An 18,519-nucleotide genomic window follows, 5' to 3' on the forward strand; every position below is an offset into this window, starting at 1 on the left:
TCTAGGGAGGATTGGGGGGGCAGGCAAGGTCTGCTGGGGAGGATTGGGGGGCAGATGGGATCCACAAGGGGGATTATGGGACAAGGAGTCCTTGGGCAGACAGGATCCATGGGAGTGGGGGTTACAGATCGAGGAGGGGATAGGGGGGGCTCCCTTTTTAGCTCCCCATCCCCTCTTGTTCTCAGACAAACAATCCAACTTAGTGAACCTACCTCCTTATCTTATCCTGCTTGCCCCTCCTCCCCCATCTCAACTTATATGTGAGCTTTCCTAACCCTGGGGATGTACTGAGAATTGTACAGAAGTTCAGGACAGATTGGTATAAAAAGGTCCAACCCAGTCGAAATTAGACCACTATGGAGTTAGGTTTAACTTAGATCAGGTTGGCTATTTTTGGACCTATCTAACTTTTGAATTTCTACATAGGTTTCACTTAGATTGACCTAACTAGGGATCTAAGTGCAAGGTTGGCACCTGGGTGAATTAAGTTAGGGTGGCCATTTTAAACATGATCTGACCTCCCAAAACATCTGTATGCACCCTGACTGGAAACTTTTCTAAAGTTCAGTATTGTCAGTTTTATGCCTTCATGTCCTCCAAAATACCAGCAAAGATGAAAGACATACATAAGTTTTTCAATGTGTTTATTTTTTGGTACAAATATTGTTATGTCATTAAAAGTATTACTTGCTCCTAATACTTTACTTTAGACTTTAATTTCTAGCTTTTTTTTTTTTAACACTGAGCAGAACTGGAAAGAACCACCTCAAATCCACATGAGCTAATGATTTAACCATGGTTTGCTTTTTTTGACCTCCTTAGGTCATTTTTCCTGCGGGAATAAACACTGTGATGAGAGAGAAGGACTGAAGAGCTGGGAGGTGAATTTTGGTTATATTGAACATGGTGAAAAGAGGAACGCACTTGTAAAATTGAGTAAGTCAGCCTTTACTATGGTTGGCCTTCACTCTAATATAAACTTAAACAAAGGCAAATATCTTACTCTTTAAAGACTATAAAGGAAGGACTAGAAACAGTAATTAGGTAACCACGGTAGGCAAAGGGGGAAGAAGTGATGCCATTTTGGTGGATTAATTATAAATATAATAATGGCCTTGATTTGTAGAAATCATTATTGTCAAAAAAAAATAGCTTGTTTTAACACTTTTTACTATCTAGTTTTTAATTCCTTTTTATTGTATTATGGCTGAAATAAAGCTTCTTGGTATTTTTGGCGTGGGAGACATTTTATTTTTAATACTGATATATTCCTCAAAGTCTTTACTAACACTCAGCTTAATCCTAATGCTACCAAGCCTCATCTCTTAAATAAGATCATCACTTCAAATACATGCCTCTAAAACCATATTGATAGGTGCAACCAATAAGAAACTTTTGATAATAAACACTTAGCATAAAATAATCATTTTTCCTCAACTAAGTGTCCATCTACACAGTAATATTTGTTCTGTGGAGAGGCCTTAGGTTTTGTCTGATTTTAATATATAATCTTGTCTTAATTTGATTCTGTTCAGAAAAGCACATGAAAACCATATTTTTACATAATCACCATATAAAGTAAATATTACTTATTTTTTGTGAGCAGTTGCCAGTACTGGGACTCCAAACCTCCGTGTTCTTCATGCTATTTTTCCTTCAGTTACACCTAACTGTACTGAAATTATTCTGTTGGAAGAAATTGGAAGGGGAATTTATAAATTACATTGGGACGGCAACATTGATAGATCTTATTAACTGTTTTTATTAAGTGCAATATTTTAATATTCAAGTTTCTTTTCTTTTACTCTTCTGTTTTTAGGACTGTGTCCAGAATGTTCTTACAAATTAAATTTTCATCACAGGTAATAGAGATTTTGGAAAACATGCAGATTAAATAATAAATATATTTAACAGGTTTAGTAAGCAGCTTGGAAAAATGTGTATTAGAATGTTATTTTATACTTCCTTAATATCATTTTTATGAAACATCTTATTTAGATTTCCTGAGTATTTTATGCTTGCATATGTTAATTAAAAACACAATAGGAGGTACAACTATAATGGTTGTTTAAATTTATCTTAAATTTGCCTTTTTAGACTAGAATGAAATATAGCATGGGAAAGCTCAAAGGAAAAAAAATTTCTCCTTACAGGAAGTTTATATGAAAATTATTTCCCCCCTGAAATAAGCAAGGTGTAAACCCAATGTTTGTTTTTATTCTAAAATATAATTGTTGGGACTTCACATACTCAAGTAATCAAACTTTGACATTTCAGACTTACCTATGTACTCACAGTGGAACAGTGGCTAAGTAATTTTTTGGAGGAAACGAAAAAATAACGAAGAATTAAATGGTTAAGAATTAATTTTCATACATGCACATTATAAAAATAGAGGTGCACCAATATATCAGTTGTACATCAGGCTGGCACTGATAAAAGGAAAATTAACATTTTTGGCAATGCGCTTTTTTTGGCTAGTGTAGCTGATAATGTCACTGATAAATGCCACGTGTGCATGCGGCCAGGAATGCAGCCAGGGGGAGGCAGCTTGGAGAGTAGTGTCTAGCTGGTGAGTCTGGAGGGGAGGGGATGTGGGTGGGAATGATTGAGGCCCCCACGGTGAAGGAGGGAGTGGGGCAGGGGCAAAAGTAGATGCTGCCCAGCCAAGGGGGTGATTGCGACCCCGCCAGGAGTGGGATGGAGTTGTGGGGGGGTTGGAGTGGGGGCAGCTCCCTGTTGCTTTGCACACCCCTAGGGGAGGCATGGGGGACATGTACTCCCTGGATTTGTGCATGGTGTGAGAGAGGGCTACCTGCTGAGGGCTTGGGGCCAGGGGCTGCTCCAGCCTTTTCCCAGTGCGGGAGCTGGGCCAGGGCTGTGCGTCGGGGCAGGCAGGGGTAGGGTGGGCAGTGGTGCTGGGAGGGGTGGCTATGGGGAATTTGGGGTGGCTATAGCCCACCCCATAGCCACCCCTTACAGTGCCTGCCCCTGCCCCACTCCCTCCCTCACCATGGAGGCTTTGATCTGCCATCCCTGCCCCTTCTGCCATCCAGACTTCCTGGCAGGAGGCTGCTCTCCACGCTGCCAGGTGCTGGGCTACATTTCTGTAAATTGGGTATTGGCCAAAATGGCTGGTTAATAATTGGCTGTCTGTATCTGTCAAGAAAATCTTTATCAGTGCACCCCTATATAAGAATAGTTCTGTTTAGACCTGTTGTTGCCTGCTACATTATTGAATTGCACATCTGTAATCATATCTACTTTTTTGTGGTTTTATATATTACTAGCCAATTGCCCATCACGAATGATGGAGTGTTTTAGGGAGTGTTTACATTCCCCCCCCCCCCCCAAACCCAGTCATCCTTTGGGGCTGGCCATGTAAACAGTTTTGCCACCGCCGCCTCCAGCGCAAAGGCTCCCTCCCCCCTGCCTGCCTCTGCCTCCTGCAGAGCAGCAGGGTTTCCCTCTGCCTGAGATGGAGGTGGCAGCTCCCTTGGAGCGGCGGGGCTTCCTCCATCTCCCTGTCTGAGGCAGTGGCTCCTTCTCCCCCATCTGCCTCCACCTCCTCCTGCACAGGTGGCGGCAGTGGCTCCCTCCCTGCTGCCCACCTCCACCTCCTTCCCTGGAGCAGCAGGGTTCCTGCCTCCCTGCCTGAGGCAGCAGCAGTTTCCCTCCCTGCCTGAGAAGGCAGAGCCCATGCAGTCAGTCACCGCCGGCCCTCTTGGTAGCACATATGCAGTTGCCCAAAAGCATTACAGACAGACAGACACACTGAACCCTTTTTAGATGGTCGTTTTATATACCGCAACAGGGGAACCAGAAGGGGGTAGACAGTCTAACAGGTGGATTGACAGCCTGCCAGGTAGTCCAGGTGGTGGGTCCCATTCATGGGCACCCTGCCGTTGCCAGTGCTAGCCTCTCCTTGTAGTCTTTTCTGCTTTTTCACTCTTTCAAGGGGTGGGGAGGCTCGTTTCAGGGGATCTGGGTTTGAAGAGTCAGAATCCTGGTTGCCGGTGGCTGGGGAACCTCCACATTCTCACCACGAACCCCACACTCCCTTGCCAGCCCCCTGTTGGAGTTCCCAGGTAATGGAGCACTCCCTTCACTCTGACTACTCCAGCCCCACTTCCCTTCCACCTCTCCTTTGGGGAGAGGAGAAAGAGGAGAGGTTGGAAATTGGGAGGCTTAGAGCTGGCTATCCTGGCAGAGGGGCACCTCTGTTGCCCTTTTCAGACCTCCTTCTAGAGTCCTGTGCCAAACCCTTGCTTGCCCTTTCTGGCAAACTCCCCACTGCCACTGGAGCTGGAATTCTGACTCTCCACCCCTCACCCATCATACCTCTTCAGTTCTGGTGGGGCAAGTTGAGTACTCTGCTTAACATGGGAGTGGAGTGGCACTGACAGTCCACTTGGCTGTCAGTCTAGGAGGGAGGGGGCTGGTTGCATATCCAGTTTCCTACAGCCTTCTGTAGTCCTCTGGCAGGAGGGGAAGCAATTCCATGCAGCCAGAGTGATTTGGTATCACTTCAGCTCTGGGTATGACAGGGGCTGTGCCTATGTCCCCTGACTGAAATACTACCCGTCTGCAGCATTTCCAAACCTGTTACTCTTGGAAACATTTCGGTAGTTACTTCTGTCCACCCTCTTGGTTAATTTGGATTAATTTTAATTCGGTCCACATGTAGACAGACCTCAAGTGCTTTGACCATGGTCATGTTGGGAGTCTTTGGCAGAGCTGGCAATAGGACATGGTTCTCTCAGATCTCATAATATTGTTCTTCTCCTCATTAGTATTTTTAATATAGAGAATTGCAAAATACGTTTTTCCTGAAATCAGTTATGCTTATTGGCACTCTTTTCATATTTTAATTTCTATTTTTTTTAAATAAAGGAAAGTATAGTTTATGATTGTATATTGTAATATATATGTATTCAGTAGAAATATTATGTTGGTCACATGGCACACCTGAGATATTTGTAAAAACTGCAATGAGGATGCATCAGGGTTCTTCAGGAAATTTTAGCCTTGCTTTTTTTTTTGCCTTTTGGTGTAAAATAAATAAAGTCTTGCTGTTGCAGTAACACTGCATTCAATATGCACAGTTTTTACTATTCTAATTTGTAAAAACAAAAAACAATAGATTTTGAAAAGAGTATAAACTGCTTCACTGGGTTTGATTTCTGATATATTTACTATTGGGGAAGAAATACACTTCTGTTTTTATTTTTATTATAAAGGAGGAGAGAAGTCAAACCAAACAAGAAGAGAGAAAGACATGAACAAGACTCTAAAGAACCAAATAGTAAGAAGTCTAGATTATCACATACAGAAAAACACAAGTTAAAGAGAAAGAGACATAACGGTAAAATAAAGTTTAAAACTATTTATATTCTTGAAATATTTAATACAAATATAGTTGTATGTTTAGCTGGATCTTAACTGGAGTACTTGTATATACCTGGATTTCACTGCTTTGTTAACTGGATTGTATTAGGAAACGTAAAAGGGGAAAATGTCCAGTACCCTTTAGTGTTTTGGAGGAAGAGCTGTCAAAGAATGGGGACATAACCCTGTATACCTGAAAGAATGCTGAAATGATCAATCTCTTCAGGTTTGTGGTTGCAAGTTTTGATAATGTTGGATAACCCTATTGACATCACAGATCTCAGGATAACCTGCTTTGCTTTAAACTGATGACCCTTGTACTCTTGTAGAAAAATACTTCTTTACTTCAGTGTTTGCTTTATTACTCTGTTTGTGTCCACACGTGAATAATTTATATTTATGTGGTCATAAATATATCCTTGTAAAATATTTTAAACACCTACAGAAAAGGCAAATTATTTGCAAATGCCTTTTTCTTTTCAGATCAAGTTTCCTCAGGAGATTCAGATCATTGTGATGAAGGTAAATGTTTTTATATGGCTTTCTGATTTTTTTAAATAACAGTTGATTTGTCCTTGGTTTAAATTTAATTCATCAGCAATTACAGTCTGCTTACAGTGACATGAAAAATATTGTGTGAAAACAGACATCTGAGACTTATGACAAAAAGGTGACATTTAAATGTACAGGAAGGATCAATCGTAAACTTAGTGAGATTTCAAAACTGGAACCCTATTGTAATTTACAGAAAGGAAAAATGTGAAATCTGTGAGGGAAATACAATAGAATTAAAATATGTGTAAAATCATAGTTAATTTTATGGAAGAAAGAGTAGAAAAATGAAAAGAAATATTACACTATTGACTATGGGAGTTTTGTTTATATATACATGCACATACTATCTTATAGTAGTAACACTGTACTTCTAGTAATAGTAGAATAGTAGTAATACTGTACTATTAAGAATACACTAGTAGAATTCTCAGAAATTTAAAAGTATGTACTATAGCTACACAAAATAGATAAGAGAACTGTGTAAGGACATGACTTGCTCAATATGTTCTAAGGTTAAACCAAAGTCCAATATAGTTTGTACCTGATCTATTTCAGAGAGCCTTCTGGTACAAAGAAGAGAGGTCTTAGTGCCTATTTTGGCAGTGGTGCACGCCACTAATTCTGCTGCCCAAAAGCTGTTTTTGCTAAAGGAATGTTGCCCTCTAGGTCTCCTAATTTCTTGCTGCAGCGTATTTGGAAAAGACTGATACCTCCTATTTACCTAATCTTTTTTAATATAAGATTTTGGGTGTTCTCCATACTTTTTATTACTCTGCTAGACACAGTGGGTGCTTCTACACATCTGCTTTATTGTGGAGGAAACTAATTGGCTCCATAGCACAGCATCACAGTCCACACATGCGCCAGTATTAGGGTGCAGCGAACTAATTAACTCTGCTGTAAGAGTGTACTATCACATGGTGGAGTAATTTACTGCACTGAAATGCATGTGTAAATGCTGACCATGGGTGTAAATGACAGCCGGTCAGACTGCCAGCCTACAACCTCCGTTGCCTCAGCTTAAACTGCTACTGTCCCAAGTGCATGTGTAAACACTGCTTCTAGGAGCAGCTTACTCTAGCTCAAACTGCTCTGGAGTTTATTACTTCACATTAATTTCACACGTAGATGTACCCAATGAGTCCTGAAGTTGTTCCCTTGCTCCTCAGTGTCAGATTTTAGGCTGCACCTGGTGATGCCAGGAGAGAACCATAGGGGTCTCTTTCCTAAGTATGCTAGATGAAAGTTTTGGTTTAAGAACTCTAATCTTCCTTCCACCCCTATAGGGGTCTGATTGTAATTACTGACCATGTCTATACGTTCATTTAAGTTCAACTAAATTTAATGTTTATTAAGCTAATGCACATTAAATGATTTTTGGCAAGTATATGTGCAGGGACTGGGCATTAATGTGCTTTAATTAAATGTACAATTAGCCTAATTTCACCATTTTAATGCATATTAAGGGCATGCACATATAGACGCGTGCCCGTAATGCTCATTAAGTTAAGCTAATGCGCATTAACACATCTCATATAGATGCACTCACTGAGTATTATTATATTTTGAGCTTTAAATTGTAAAACTGTAGGTGCATGTAAGCCAAGGTAATTTTCTCTACAATATTACAGTTTTTACTCAGTTAATATAAATCAGCACTTAAATAAAAATGCAAGATTTGATTCCTTTTTTTTATCATCCCAATACAGTAACTCTAGATACCTACATTGGTCTCTACATCGGGAGTAAAACAGATTGAGGGTCTTGATGCATTTGCCAGTGTGCTTGACTTTTTTATGTATCATATCTTTGTTTTTTAAATAATTAGACAATTATAATTATCCCTCTCCTCTTATGAGGCTGTGTGCACCAGTGCAGACTAGGTGCAGTATTACTTTGTTTAATTTTAGGAACAGAATGACACAGCTGTTGACACAAGGATCAGTTTTGTGGAGCAGAGTCCATAATGCCATGTCAGAGCAGTAATGTTTTTCTTAAATAGCTAATCTTGAAGTAACAGTCCTGGTTGTCAGGCATCTAGCTTGTCAAATACTTTTGCTGTATCTGTGTTGCTGTCCTTAGGATGGAGATCAATGAATAATGATACGGCATTGTTTCTGTGCAGTATTGTATATTCTTTATATACCTGCTGGAAATAAAGTAGTAGACTTCGGCAAATACTTCCATTTATTGTAGAAAGGGACAGGTAAGGCTGCTTTAATGAGAGGTGCACCAATATATTGGTCACATATCAAATTGGCACTGGTAAAAGAAAAATTAACATGATCAGCCATTGGCTTTTTTTGGCAGGTGCAGCCAATAATGTCACTGATAAATGCTATGTGCATGCATGCAGCTGCAGCATGCATGCAGCCTGACAGCTTGGAGAGCAGAGTCCTGCTGGCAAGTCTGTGGGGGGAAGTGAGGGGGGGGCCCAAATCGAGGCTCCCATTCTGAGGGAGGGAGTGGGGCAGGCACTGCTAAGTCAGGGTGGTGAACACTACACCAGGCCTGGGAGTGGAATGGAGCCATGGGTGGCTTGCTCAAGGTGGGAGGGGGGGCAGCTCCCTGTTGCTGTGTGCACCCCCGGGGGAGGCATGGGCCTCCCTGGATTTGTGTGTTTGTATAAGGGCGGGCTGCCTGCTGTGGGCTTGGGGCCAAGGGCTGTGCCAGCCTCTTCCTAGCAGGGGGGCTGGGCCAGGGCTGCTGTTGGAGCAGACGGGGGCGGGACAGGCTCAACTGTGCAAGGTAGGCAGTGTTGGCAACGCTGGGAGGAGTGACTGTGGGGCATTTTTGGGGTAGCTATAGCCCCCCCAGGCCCTCCCCAGTGTTGCCCCTGCTCGGGGCACTCTGCTCTGCTGCCTTCCCTTTGGGACCCCCCTGCTTCAGTGCGAGGCTCCTGAGAAAAAGGCAGTAAAGCAGAATGCCCTGAACAGGGGTGGTGCTAGGGGAGAGCTTAGGGGACTACAGCCATCTTAAAATTTCCTGTAGCCTCCCCTGTAGTCACTTCTCTCAGTGCTGCCACTGCCCGCCCCACACAGCTGTATCTGTCCTGCACTGGTCCCACCCACTCTGAGAGGAGCTCTGGCTCAGCCCCCCTGCTGGGAAGAGGCTGGCACAGCCCCTGGCTCTGAGCCCACAGTGGGCAGCCTGCTGTCATACCACATACAAATCTGGCGGGGGCACATGCCCCCCATGTCTCCCTCAGAAGTGCATGCAGTGTTGGGGAGCCACTCCCCACTGTGCTCCCTGGATGAGGTGCCTGTGGCTCCACCCCACTCCTGGCCCTGGGGTTGCATTTATTGCCCTGGTTGGGCAGTGCCTGCCCTGCCCTACTTCCTCCCTCACTGTGGGGGCCTCTATCTGCACCCCCACCCCTACAGACTTACTGGCAGGATGCTGCACTCCAAGCCGCTGGGCTGCTTTCCTGTAAATCGGCTATCGGATCAGTATCAGCTGATATGGCTGGTTAATAATCGGCTATTGGTATCAGCCAAGAAAATCATTATCAGTGCAGCCCTAGCTTTAATATTTATAGAACACGAGATAATTAAACTGACAAAGCCTACAGTGTTAGGCTTGGAGTATGGTAGCCATGCTGGTCCAAGAAATATGCAAGAAGGAAATTGAGCCCTGAAAACTTACATGAAAAACATCAAAAAAGGGTTCGGTTATCTTGAATAATGAATGTTGAATTTAATAATGTAGGAAATAAGTTCTTTTGTTCTTCATGTATTTAATTTTTGAGGTAGGCATGCTGTTGTCATCTACTGGGAAACTGTACACGTGCGCTGCAAATAGTTTTTTATATTAATTGTGTTTATATTTTGTTTCGCATACATTTTCTAGTGGCACAATGTAAAATTGGATTAAAAAGTTCTTTGAAAATTTAGTTTTCTTAAAATATTTTTAAAATGTTTAATAGATCTAGACAACAGTGATGAACAAGATGGTCCTTCAGATGCTGACTTTTGGAAAGGTCCTTTGCAAGAAACAGATGAAAAATCACAGTAAGTTCTGATGCCAGTAGGTTGTATACCTTATAATTATACTTATTAAACAATGTGGTTGTATTTATACATTTCTTCAGGTTTTTATTATAACTATTCCAACTTTTAAAGTCAATGCCAATCCTCTTCCCTTCACCAAGTACAATAATGTACTCCTGGAGAGAGGGAAAGAGGGGACATGTGAAATTTGAAGAAATCTTCCTGTCTCCCAGTGATGAGGCTGCAATAGAAGCTCCAGCCTACAGAGATCAGTAGAATAATATACAAGACCTGTTGGCCTTAGCAGTTAACAAACACTAAGGGATAAATCTTGTTTCATCCTCACACACCTTAGTATCCTTACACACCTTGCAGTAGCAATTTTCTATCTGTGGTAGAGTAGGTTGAACCTGTGTGTGTACTTTTTGGAAATAAAGTAGTGGTGGTGGAGGAGAAAAAAGCCTTCCAGTTTTCTTTTGCTGAATAGCCTAGTGGTTAGAGGACTGGCCTAGAGAGTGGGAAACCCAGGTTCTAGCCCCCCTCTTGCCAGAGATGCAGCTTCACTTGATACCCCTCTGGGTATCTCACCAAAGTGCTCTAAGTACTAAGCCATAACCAAGTATTCTCCAGCCCTTGTATTGAAACTGGCTCATTGCACCTTGCAGTCATTGGATAAATGGATAAATAGTATTGGAATAATTTCTGCCTTACTGGCAGCAGGGTCCCAGGGTAGAACCCAGGATCCTTTTCTTGCCAGCACAGCATCTGAGCCAACCTGCCTCTGACTTTCTCTTTCTCTTGGTCCTACATGTCCTCCCTTCTGCCTGCCTAGTGGGCCAACCTCAGGAAGTGGGCTAGAGAGTGCTGTGGATAAAATGTTGCTGTTTATGCCCCATTTAGGGTCAGATCCTAGGGCTGCTTCTTTTCCAGGGCAACAGTCACCTGATGAGCCACCCTTCTTCTGGCTTGGTCTCCTTCTGGGCAATGTTGTGGCATCCTGTAATCTGTTGTTTAGGGTACATTGCTGGGAAGCAAGAGATGCAGATTCAGACCCTGTCTGGGAGTATACTGGGGGGAGGGACAGAACATCTGGGTTTCCTGCTCCCTGGGCAAGTGCTTAAGCTTCTGGACTGTTTGGCAAAAAGGTCAAACAACTGCTAGTCATGGCTTTTCTGCAACCAAAATGGTGGGACTTTAAGGGCAAGCTTCATGGAATCCTATCTGTGCATAAGAGCAAAACATTATAGTTATGTTGGTTATATGATTGTCACTTAGGTAAGCATGCCTTAAGAGATCTATTTTGAGAGCTAATCTGGGTTAGTGGCAAGTCAAGAAATGTCAGGTTATGGATAATAGAAATAAAAAGAAACATAAAAGGCCACCTGAACCCAGAGAGATGCACTGTTTCCCATATTTGTACTTCCCCACAGATGCTTATCAGCAAATGATGGACTCTGAGAGCAGGTGCTCTAATGTTTTATCCTTTCTGTACCATGTAACCTAATACTTGATATATGATAAGAGTAATACAGGGGGTGCATTTATTTCAGCTAAAGGGCTGCTCAGTGACTTCCGGTGAGTTGTTGAGGGTCGAAAGGCACCTCCATCCCTTGACAGGTGCCCCATCCCCTGGTTGCCATCTTGGGACTAGAAGTCCCATGCTAACCCTTGACCTTTGTCACCAGAAGTCCCTCCTCTTGCCTCCAGAAGCAATCCTTTTGGGAGGCAGGGCTTGCCATATTAGAACCAGAAAAAATCCTAAATCATATGCTGAAAATCAAACATCTATAGCATATTACAATTTTATTTTTTAAAAGTGTTGTTCTGTTTTATGTGTTTGTAGAGTGTATATAAATGTGATTGCATAATAGCTCAAAATAAAGTCTTTCTTTTGTATATTGTATGCAGGGTGTGGTTAGGGAGGTGGGGTGAGGTTTGTGGGGGGCATGGGGGTTTGTGAAGGTGTGAGGAATGCGTGGGGTTTGTTTAGCAGGTGTGGGTAGATGGGGGGGTGGAGTTTGTGTGGGCGGTCAGTGTGGGTATGGTGGAGTGTACGTGTGGGGCCCCAACACATGCTCTGCCACCCTTCTCCCAATGGGACACAGCCCCTGCCACCAGCGGCAGCAGGCAGCAGGCCCTTGGGGTGCTCATGGCTCACAATGGGTGGAGTCCCTTGGCGGCACACATCCCCATCTGAGTTGTGGGAGCTACATGTGGCAGCCCAGAGCCAACCCAGCCCAGCTCAGTTGTGTGCAGCTCCCCGCTGGAATGCCAGAAGCTGCAGGGAGTTGCGTCCCCTCAGGCTGGGCCAGCTCCATGCCTCCATGTGGGGCTCCCAGAACACTAGCAGGTAGCTGCACATGGAAGCACAGAGCCATCCCAGTCTGGCACAATGGCGTGCAGCTCCTGGCTGAAGTGCTGGGAGCCCCATGTGCTGGCACAGATCCAGCTTGGCTTAAAGGTGCATGGCTGCCAGAAGTGGAGGCACAGAGCCAGCCTGGTCCAGCAGTGTACAACCTCTGGAAGCCTGCTCCTGCCACCAGTTTTCAGAGGGGCAATTGTGGGCCAGTAATAATTGTCTTTTGGAGAGGCTCCACGGGCTGGATAGAATGGCCTGGTGGAGTTTGCCCACCCCTGGAGTAATATCATATAATGTACTTAACTCAGCAGTGATTAATTGCAAAAACACTGCTTTGATTTCACAGAAAGGGAAATAGGGAACTAAGTATACCTCGTATGTATGGTTCATCTTATAACCACATATTTTTAATTTTTGCAGTAAAAGGAGTTAGATGCTGTGTGGTTACAAATTAAAGTACTACATTGTTTGACAGATCTTATTTTCCTTTTTCTTATAGGGAGGAAGAATTTGATGAGTACTTTCAAGACTTGTTTCTCTGAAACTTGCTGCGGAACCCTAGGTTGATTTCTCCTTGAATTTTCTTATTCTAGTATGGGTAACAAGACAGACTTAAGATTCCAAATATTTTTTGGGTTTTTCTGAAGTACCATTAAAGGCTGTGCTTTGTAACTCACTGTGCATGGATGCACACTTTCATTTATGTAGAGCACTCTGGGGTGTGCTCGGGTATAGCCAGTTGCAGGACTGGAGCTTAAACGATTGAAAATGATACCTTTATATGTTCATGAAGAAGGAAATGTAATTTCTGTTCAACTGGGTTTCCTTACCAGAGGGCACATCTACACGAGATGCTGAACTGTGCAGTAGTGTAATTTAATGCACAGTACATGCACACATCTATACGTGCACACGCTTACTGCACAGTAAAAACCCCTAATTGTAAGTACATTTGATACCTACAAATGCAGGTATCAAATTTACTTGCAGTTATTTACTGCCCAGTAATGCATGTGTAGACATGACCCGGGAACACATTTGTTTCCAGGTCAGTCCTGCCACCAGGGAGCTGGCCTAAGGCTAGCCCCAGGGCTCTGGGCTCTGAGCCTCTCCTGCCCCAGGGCTGGGCTGCCTCTATGGCAGCTCCTGCCTCAGGCCTTTAAAAGCCTGCAGGCATTTTGAGCCTTGGGGCACACCAGCAGGCAGCCTAGGCAACTCCAGGTCCTGTGACTTCCTGGGGAGGCCACAGGTTACCTGCACCAGCCTGTCTGCACTCTGGCGCTGCTGCCTGGCACTGCAGTGCCATGCACCTGCCAGGCCTGTGTTGTCCAGGCCTGCAGGCTGCTGCAGGCTCCAGCCAGACCTGCCAGCACCCAGGCTCAGCTGCAGGCAGCTTCTGACTGCTGGGGCCAGCTCCATCTGCCTGTAGCCCAAACCCAGTAGCCAGCCTGGAGCCTGCAGGTGCTACAGGGTATTGCCTCAGCCATGCAGCTGTCAGTCCCATGCTTGGGCCCCTCTGTTGGGTGCTGCAGGCCGCTGCCCAGCACCAGCAGTAAAAGGGCAGCTGCTTGAAGGCCCAGCAAGCTGGTACAGGAGCCCTGATGGCGACGTCTTCACTGACGTCCATGTGCACCACCCAGGGCCCCAGCTGGTTGCAGAAGGAGACTGGTGACCTCATGGTACTGAGAAGAGTTGGAGAAGCAATGCCACTTCAAGTGGGTCTCCAACGCTCATGTCTATGAGGGGCTGTCAGGCCAGATGTGAGAGTGCAGGCACAACCAGTTGGTGCCGTAGTGCCACATAAAGGTCGAGGCCTTGTGGGGACAGTGGGTTGCCATCACCAACCACAATTGTTGGTTGGGGAGTGCCTGTAAGTCCATACTTTTTATGTGACAGCTGATGGACATGCTTGCACCCCACGACCCAGGCCACAGCTGTGTTGTATATAGCAGCATAGGCAGCCTGCCTGAGCCCCTGCTCCTACCTGGTGGCCAGAGGTGGTGGGGCTGGAGATCCAGGAGGGTGACGGTGGCCCTGGAGCCTGTTGTCAGTGTCCCTGCCCGGGTCCAGCAAGGTGGATGAGGATCCATGAGGAAGGTGCATGGTGCCAGCACTAGGATGGCACGTAGCAGGTGGGCAGGCCATCACTGGATGTCAGGGAGCTGGGAGGGGTGAGATGCTTCTATCATGCAACCTTGAATATTCAAGTGTGTTTGTGTAACTGTTTTGGAAATAGTGTTAGAAAAGTTTCAAATTCTATAGAACACATGTTGTTTGGATAAAGTAAGTTTTTTTTTCTTCCTAAAAGTAAAATGTAGTTTCTTTTTTTATTTGTTTTATAAAATTTATCCCATTGTTACCTCTATTTTAAAGATTACTTTCAAATTAATGTTTAGTAATCCCTGTAGTCACTCTGTTCTTCATGCTGATTGTTAGTTGAAATTTTCAGTTTATAATATTTGTTATAACAAGTAAAATACATAGGTTACAACTAAGAAAAGCATACTTTTTAGCATCTTTAATTTCTGATCTCCTTCACAGTGAAATGGTTATCTTGCCTTAAAACATAATCCTGAGCACACAAGATGAGAACATGCAGTTGAGAATCTTACTGTTCTTTCCTATTCAAGTGCAGTATATCTTTAAACTAATTTTATCCTGTTTCCAGAGAAACAGTTTGCACAAAAATAATTACAATGACAGCTCATTTATAAAGGAACGTTACTTCAGATATGTGCAATTTGTGTTCATTTAATGAAATTTTAATTTTAAGCAATGTGGGGAGAATTAATGGATCTGTATTTTTAGGTACGAATTGACACAGTCAATGTGACAAACTACTCGATATAGAAAACAGAGTTGTAGACGTGGCTGTAATATAACTGTGAACATTATTATATATGTGCACAATTTGTATGGATATCTACATATATCTATTTACATTTAATATTACTTAACATAATTACATTTTTAATAGTTCATGCATACATAATAGATGACAGTAGACAGATAGATTTAAGGTGTTCTTTAATAACAAATAGCAGGTAGCCTTGTGAATGCAAAGACTTTTTTTGGAAAGAAGATGGATTTAAAGGTTAATTCTCTTATCTTGCAAGCCTGGCTGAGAGAGCCAAATCCAGTCTTCAGCAATCAGATTACAACTCTGTAACTTGTCTATAGGAGCTTTGATAGAGTCTGTTGCTGTATTTGCTACTGCAAATATAGTTGGCATGTATATAGTATACATATTAAATACATTTTTATTGAACACAATTTAAATTTAAAATGTAATTGATAAAAATAACCTTGGAATATCCTCCTTATATTTGCATTTAGTATGGGGAAAATTATATATAATAGTGAGTTTCATGGCACATTTGCTATATTTGACCTATATAAGTGGGGATATAACAAACAGGAAATTTTATGGAAGAACGTTTTATTTCTTGTTATAGTTGTACAGTATTTATACATAGTTTATATTAGAACATTCTTCAGTTACCTCTTCTTAAGTGAGTCCTAGAGTGTGATGGGAGAGATCAGAGTGGAGGGAGATATAGAGCACCATGGTGTGCATACAGAAAAATATGGGTGCTACCTGTGCATATTGAGATAAAAGTTGTTAATGAATAGACATATAAAAATAAATGGAACAAGTTTAATAATGGGGTCTTCATCAGTTATTGCAGATCAGGATTGATGAAAGAATTCTGAATTGTTTCTTTCCTTCTGTACTCTGGAGGAAAATTTAACATACAATTAAAACATTTGTGGTAGAGCAAAAGCTTTTACCCTCCTTAGGAGGTGTTAGGGCCTGTCATTCAGTAGGACATATATATTTCTGTATTGTAGGGAAAAGGAAGGGTGTTTGGATTTGGAGGAGCCTGCACATAAAGTGGGTAACTTCAGTGCATTTAAGAACTACTCTTTACACCTCTGTGTTTAGGTTTAGGGCTCAGTCCAGTAATATACATGTATTCAGTTCATTAATAATGCTGGCCATTCTCTTTTCCCCATGAAGGGAAAGAGCAGATTCCTCAGAGTGTACTGCAGCCCAAGACCTTGTATAGTGGCTGTGGAGCAAGTCCTCTGCCATTCTTTAGTTTCTTTCTTTGGAATAAACCATTAGTACAGTCTGTTTTTCAGGCCTTGGCTAGGGGCAAATACAGGAAGAGGTTTTTTCCCTTTATTTCAATTGGCATATCTTTTGTTGGGTTGTAGTAACATAATTCTGCTTGTTTGTTCTGTTCAGAAAAAGTTGTATTAGCATTTTGTACACTTGTTACATTACATTTGAATGTATACCTCTACTTCTGACATCCTGGTCTAGATTCCTTGATGTATTACTCATTCTAAATTAAAACATTATAATTCTTGTTGCCTGCATTGTGGTTTTACATTGAGAAAGAGGTTTGCTTTTAACAGATACCTAGTTCATGGGCCTGAGACAGAATAATTGGTCTGTGGAGAAAAGATGATTGAGAGAGCCATTTCTGTAACTTACAATTTCTTTGGTAGCTTTAGAAAGAATGGACATTTATACACGAGCTCTGGGAGTGTGTGTGTGTGGGGGGGAGCTTTAATTAGAGAGGCTCGGAGAGCTGCTCTAATTAAAATGCCAGAAGTGTCTCTTGTATCACTGTCCCTGCACTGAAAAATGGCAATGAGGGCATTTGAGCTTTAGTTAGAGCGCCCCCACCAGCATTTTTCAGCGCAGGTATGCTGATACACAAGACGTTGGGGTCTGCTAGAATCCAGTAATTTACCACATTCCAGTAAACTCAATTAATCTAACACGCTGCAATTACAGCGCATCAGAGCAGCCTCACTGCACATATATAGGCACCCAAAGTGAACACCACAGGTGGAATTTTTTGTAGGCCCACGAGGAGTGTTAGTGTCTACTTCAGTGACTTTTCAACTGAGGTGCCACAAAGGCCAGGAAAAACCAGCCTGTGCACAGGGCTGCGGCATGTGCGCATGCTCCTCTTGCATTAGGATTCTCTGATGACTACAAAGTAGGCAGGAGAGCTGGTTTGTGTTGCAGCCCTTCCTGATTCACCCTTCTACCCCCATACTTCTCTGGGAAAGTCTCTGGGACACTTCTATCTGCCCTGCATGCTTCTGTTTCCAGGAGACACTGTGCAAGGTCTGTCAGAGAAGCATGAGCCAGCTCTCCAGCCTGCTTTAGGCATATCAGAACCCTAATAAATCAGGAGAGTGCGCATGTGTCACAGCCTTCCCTGGTCTTACTATGCAGAAGGCATGCAGCTTTATCTGGAGGCAGCATTACCCAATTGAGAAGCACTGAGGCAGCACAACAGTGGTTCTCTACCAGAGGTATCACCACATTCAAAAAAGTTGTGGAGGGTTGTCCTGGCCCTAAAAGGTAGAGAATCACTGGTCTAGGTCTTCCCAAATAATGAAAATGACAACTCTACTATTGCACCTGATATTGAGAGTGCCGAAAAAGAGTATCTCATATATTGTAAATGAAAGAAACATTGTTTAAAAGTCTAGTCCTATCAGTTATGAAAACTGGTTTTTGGTTTATAGTCTGCACAACTTTAATCTGGACTGAAATGACTGAATTATCACACACAGCATAAATTATTGTAAAAAGCATAGTTTTTACAATTTTTAGTATTCATACTTTTTAATAAAAATACTATGTATGAAGTTATGAATGACAAGAAATAATGCCAGAAAATTAACACATAATAACTAGGTTTGCACCATAACTCATATTTTTCTTTTCCATTTTGCCTTCTGGGTTATTAGTTTTCAATGGATACTGAGTTTTCAATGGATACTCCAAATTGACACCCAACAGATGGCAGATGTTTAAGGGGATTGCTTAATCTACGCTACTCTGTACTGTACAGAAATCCACTAAGAATTGTTGAAGTTCTTTCTAGATGTCCTTAGTCTGTATCAAAAGCCATTTTAGTGTCATTAAAGAGAATTACAAAATCATACATGTTTTTGATTTGCCATCATCTGCAGCTCCACCACCTGCACCTTTTCCTGTATTTGGTCCATCTAAAAAAAAAAAAGTAACATAAATATTTTCTTTTCTTGTACAAACCAAGATGACTTATTATAAGTGTTAATATTGTAATATGGATTTTTCACATATTAAAATAAAAACTTTGACAATCTGAAAACTCAACATATTTTCAGCATTTTATATATGCGTTCTTGGTAAAAAAAAAAAAAAAAAAAAAA

At 42.5% G+C, this 18,519-nt stretch overlaps 1 protein-coding gene across 2 annotated transcripts in view; it reads left to right on the forward strand.

Annotated features, from left to right (window-relative positions):
- Window positions 1-16,674, forward strand: part of LOC109287496 (protein FRA10AC1) — a 56,977-nt gene extending 40,303 nt beyond the window's left edge. Inside the window, exons 9-15 of one of the 2 annotated variants that reach the window (XM_019502614.1) lie at window positions 823-936; window positions 1,820-1,862; window positions 5,241-5,365; window positions 5,872-5,910; window positions 9,869-9,953; window positions 12,791-12,853; window positions 16,313-16,674. In XM_019502614.1, the coding sequence (XP_019358159.1) occupies window positions 823-936; window positions 1,820-1,862; window positions 5,241-5,365; window positions 5,872-5,910; window positions 9,869-9,953; window positions 12,791-12,833 (449 nt within the window). In that variant the 3' untranslated portion in view covers window positions 12,834-12,853; window positions 16,313-16,674. The remainder of the gene's footprint in view (window positions 1-822; window positions 937-1,819; window positions 1,863-5,240; window positions 5,366-5,871; window positions 5,911-9,868; window positions 9,954-12,790; window positions 12,854-16,312) is intronic. The other variant, XM_019502615.1, reaches the window with a different exon arrangement.
- Window positions 16,675-18,519: the final 1,845 nt, after the last annotated feature.

This window comes from Gavialis gangeticus, unplaced genomic scaffold (genome assembly GCF_001723915.1).
Source record: "Gavialis gangeticus isolate Ggan-Ray unplaced genomic scaffold, GavGan_comp1, whole genome shotgun sequence".
Taxonomy (NCBI): domain Eukaryota; kingdom Metazoa; phylum Chordata; order Crocodylia; family Gavialidae; genus Gavialis; species Gavialis gangeticus.